Below are 4592 nucleotides of genomic sequence, written 5' to 3'. Positions count from 1 at the left end.
TACCGAGAGCGTACACCTGACTCTATAAACCAGTTTCAGCAGTGGAGGTGGAACTTCCCGTTCGGCTAACTACGAGGCGGCTTTACTCCCAGCATATAGTTTACACGATGCGGAAAGTCCCTGAGCGAGCTCATTCCGAGCATCGCTACGCCATAAGGCGTCCGACTGTTCCGCCGCAACACGTAACGACCCCTGTACGACATAGGCTGCAACCGAGGCTTCTGCATCTCTAAGTACCGCAGTATCTGTTTTCTCCGTATATCTCGCAAACATCGGAGAAAACGGCACTACATCCCTTTCCCCCGCGAAGAGAGCAGCCGGACGCGGTGGCCAGAGCCTCGCTGCTCGCATTCATAAACCAACTTCGTTCGACTCACGGCCGGTTCTACTGGCGTTAACATACGTTACTCACCATTAAACATCGGAAAGTCTCTACTTTCAAACCTGAACTCAACACTCTAAACTTTCAACAGAAGGTAACAAAACCGAAGAGCCTGCTCCGCCTGGTCCAGTGTCGGGTCGACCGTGCGAAACACTATGGTCCTATAGGTTCGACCTCTCAGGGTTCCGACTCATAGGCAACTATGTCTCATTAACGGTTGTTAGAAACTAGCCGCGAAGCGACTCTACTACGAACTCTCTAGACTTACTAGCTCAGCGTCCAGCTGACACTCGTAGAGACCTCGATTTCTATCCCGAACACTTTCCTCCAGGTTCATACTAGCATAATGGGACAACAACCCTCAGAGTCCTTCAAACTATACGTCGTTCTACCCGTTGTACCACGAAGAAGAGTGTTAAGGGTGTCGGAGCCGCTAAAACAAGCGATTGAGCAGCTGTGATCAGTCTCTGAGAGGTCTACAACGGTTTCACAACTGCTTCTGAACTTGTCGTAGCTACGGCTGATAGCTCAGAAGGGTCAGAACCTACGGCGAGTTATGCAGAAGGGGCCGCCAACACTTTGATTCCCATCCGTCAGCTCAAGCCAGACGGCACCATCCCGACGGGCTCTGCTCTTCTGGCCGGCGTCAACAGAGCTGGTCCTGTCCTCGCTCTGTACGGCGAGAACACTGACTGGATTGGGATTCGAGCCTGCATCCGCCGCGGATTGTCACCAGCCAACGCCGTACGGCAAGCAACATGGGGACTTATCATCGGTGCAGGGGGCATGGCCCGCGCTGCGGTATATGCCATGTTGCAGGTTGGCATCAAGAATATTGCCATATACAATCGCACGAAAGCCAATGCGGAGAAGCTCGTTTTCCATTTCCAGCAGTTGCTCCAGGAAAAGGAGCACAACCCCCTGGCCAACGCTCGCGACGTCAAATTCCACGTCTTTACTTCTCTCGAGGAGCCCTGGCCAACAGAGTACCGTCACCCATCAGTCATCATCTCCTGTATTCCCACGCATCCAATAGGCGACACACCCTCGCCCGAACTCAAGATGCCAGACGCCTGGCTAAGTCACCAAACAGGAGGCGTCATCATCGAGCTCGGATACAAGACGCTGAACACGCCGCTCTTGATGCAAGCCAGGGAGGGAGCTTCACGAGGCTGGGTGGCCATGGACGGTCTAGATCTTCTGCCAGAGCAGGGTTGTGCGCAGTTCGAGCTGTTTACAGGACGGAGGGCCCCACGACGCGTTATGCGCAGAGAGATCCTGGAGAATTACAGAGATGAGCATGGCAAATCACATCTTGAGGAGCTGCAGCACAGATTGCGTTCTATCGTTGAGCAGGATTCATAGTGGCGTTACAGAGGCAGCATTACTCAAATGGAGAGGTCACGTTATGTTAGTGACAGGGCTTCATAGCCAATAAATAGATAATGCACTATCGGTGACATTCATCACATTCTTGATTGTTCAAGTGAGCCTCGGTGAGGAATTGGCCATTCCTCACAGGAACGTATCATAACACTGCGCCATTGAGTACCTTGCAAGCCAATCCTTTGCAGGATTTCTGGGCCGGTTGATTAGACCTCTTTCAAGATGCCAAGTACAGATGCCCTCGGCTTCATTCGGATCCTCTGGGAAAGCACAGACAGTTGACCTGTTCTGGCCGGATGCCTCTGCCGTGGGCCGCGGCCACATACCTTGATGTCTAGACTCTCCCAAAACCTCATGGGCACGGCTCACGGTTGAACCAATGTTGGTACCATGGCCGCGGATGTCCGTGCTATCGTGGAAGGTTGTGAGTGACCCAACAGGATGGACCTGAAAACACAGGAACCTTCTCAAGTGGAGGAGATCTGAACCCCCTGCCGCTATGTCCCTTGCTATGCTGGCCTTCCCCCCTGCTGCGACAGAGAGCACGCTCTCAGGAGATGTCCATAAGCAATAACGGTCGACCAACATGCAAGTGTATGTGGGTTACGCTCCCTGGCATGATGGAAAGCAGAGGCACAACCTCCGAGAGCCCAGCGAGCTCTATCGAATGTCAGCACTGCGCGTGCCCCGTGCTCATGCAGGGACATCCAAGCTCATCACCAACGCAAACATATCCACAGTGTGCCTTGTGGAAACAGATCCTTTGACTTCTGGGGAAATGCCCCTCTCTCACCCACAAAAATCTTGTCTACCAAATCTGTAGCTTTACCATAGGAACGGGCCGGATCGTCGCTTGACGATGTAAAACTGGAGACCACGCATGGCTTTGAGCCCTTCGGCTGGATGCTTCCAAGGAGCACAGGTGGAACACAATAGTTCCAGGCACCAGGAAGTGGGAAAATAAGGACTTGACTGACACTCACTAAGAAGGTGTATTCGATATTTTCTTACCTGCGCATCTCACATCCAATTCTCCAATCGGAACAAATGTAGTCTAACATTGAGTTCTTTACATGTATCATGTTCAGGGGCCAGAAGCCCAGCAGGGTACACATTTCGACGATTGCTAGAAGACAAACCAATCTTAGCCTCGTTGAAAGTTTCTCAGGGGTAAACTGCCAGGGTACATGTATGTCCCGTTGAGAATGTGAATTTGATCAGGCTCAAAGAGGCGCTCAACTTACTCGGCCGCTGTTGGGTTCAGGAGCCTCTCCCCAGAAGCTCTCTGCTACTCTCAGTAATATCACTTCTCCTCCGCATGAGCGTAGCTTCACTCTGACTTGGCCTTTGCGCTTCATTCCATAACGCGACCGCCTCAGTCGCCACTTTCACTTGATAAATGGATACAGAAACAAGCTATGAATTAGTGTACAGCCTGCCTATTCCTGACAACATACAGCACCGAGAGCATCATGCGGCAAGTGGCCATTGTGAGATTGATTTGATACTGTTGAAGCTGATATCTCCAGTAGTACCAGCTCAATTCATGATGATAGCAAACAAATGAGGAATAAGCTGTATATGTGCATCAACCGTGCTCAGACCCATCATTGTCCTCACCTTGTTCCCATGCTCATCTGTATACCCTGCCGTTAGGCTCAGTGTAAGTGAGCCAGCCTTGAGAGAGAAACCCGCGACATGCTACCCCATTGAATGCTGCATACGAGTCAATCAACTGACATCTTTCATTGGCCAGTTGAAGACGCCCAGCTCTGGGCGTGTCTTGAAGGGAGCTACATGAACTCATGGGGGTTTAGCTTTGTCCTATCCCTTATGGACACACCTTACGGGGCTAACAAGGACTTCAAAACGTATAAACAAAGGCCACACACTCTCGGCTTGCATAGGTGAGATGCAGGGTATATCAGTTTCAACCTAATGGTGCCAGACTGCCAACCGCTTTCAATATCAAACTATAGATTACGCCTTAGTCTACCTATAAGGAGACGTCCTTAGATGCAACAACACAACTACACGTCTTCCACTCTCTGGAAGAAAGTCCATTCAAGCTTCTCGATTCCAAGGGTCAAAGCTTGTGTAATCAAATTCAAGGTCAAAATCCCCATGTCCACAGATACCGAAGTATCCAATAGCATCGTGAAGCAGTCAACGCAATGAACGCAAACAGGCAAACGGGCGATGCAAGCACCAACATCTCGATCGCTTCGTACAACTCCCAGTCCCGTCCACCTACTCCAATGACCTATTTGCCTCGTGAAACATCTCCTCTATAGAGATAATATCATAACGAAGTCCATTTCCTTCTTCACGTATCAGGGTCTGTGATGTAATCGTTGGTGACAGCAGTGACGGTCGAAATTCCCTGGATTGCATGTTGCCCCCTTATCCAATCCCCAGGAAGGAGGTCGACGACGAGTATGCCCATGTCCCAACACACCAGAGAGCTCTCACTACGAACGAGCAAATCCAGAGACCAGCAGATGAAGCCATCACATTCCAACTCCATGATGCCTCTCACAAAGAGGAAGTCCAAGCTCAAGTCTCTCTCAGCGTCCTCCCAGACACAACAATGTCCTGCTACCAAGCAGAGCAAGAAAGAGATATAAACTCCAGCTTCATCCCTTGATATCCTCCTTTCGAGATCTCATTACAGCACAATACCCCATCAAACAAACACAAAAGACATCTCAACCACCTACCCCTTCTCCCAAAATGCTCTCCCTCACCACCATCGTCGGCCTCCTCGCCACCACTGCCTCCGCCTCCTCCCTCCTCCCCCGCGCCGGCACCGTCTCCATCACCC

The 4592-nt window shown here is 51.0% G+C and overlaps 1 protein-coding gene across 1 annotated transcript in view; it reads left to right on the top strand.

The window, feature by feature from the left end:
* BBK36DRAFT_1162776 (NAD(P)-binding protein) overlaps positions 1–1747 on the top strand; it is a gene marked incomplete at both ends in the record, with an annotated part of 2575 nt that extends 828 nt beyond the window's left edge. The window contains one exon of the mRNA XM_024894472.1: positions 897–1747. Within this exon, the coding sequence (XP_024745835.1) occupies positions 897–1747 (851 nt within the window). The remainder of the gene's footprint in view (positions 1–896) is intronic.
* Between the last annotated feature and the right edge of the window lie 2845 nt (positions 1748–4592).

Source organism: Trichoderma citrinoviride (assembly GCF_003025115.1).
Source record: "Trichoderma citrinoviride strain TUCIM 6016 unplaced genomic scaffold BBK36scaffold_16, whole genome shotgun sequence".
NCBI lineage: Eukaryota > Fungi > Ascomycota > Sordariomycetes > Hypocreales > Hypocreaceae > Trichoderma > Trichoderma citrinoviride.
This window is presented reverse-complemented; position numbering and strand designations above follow the sequence as displayed.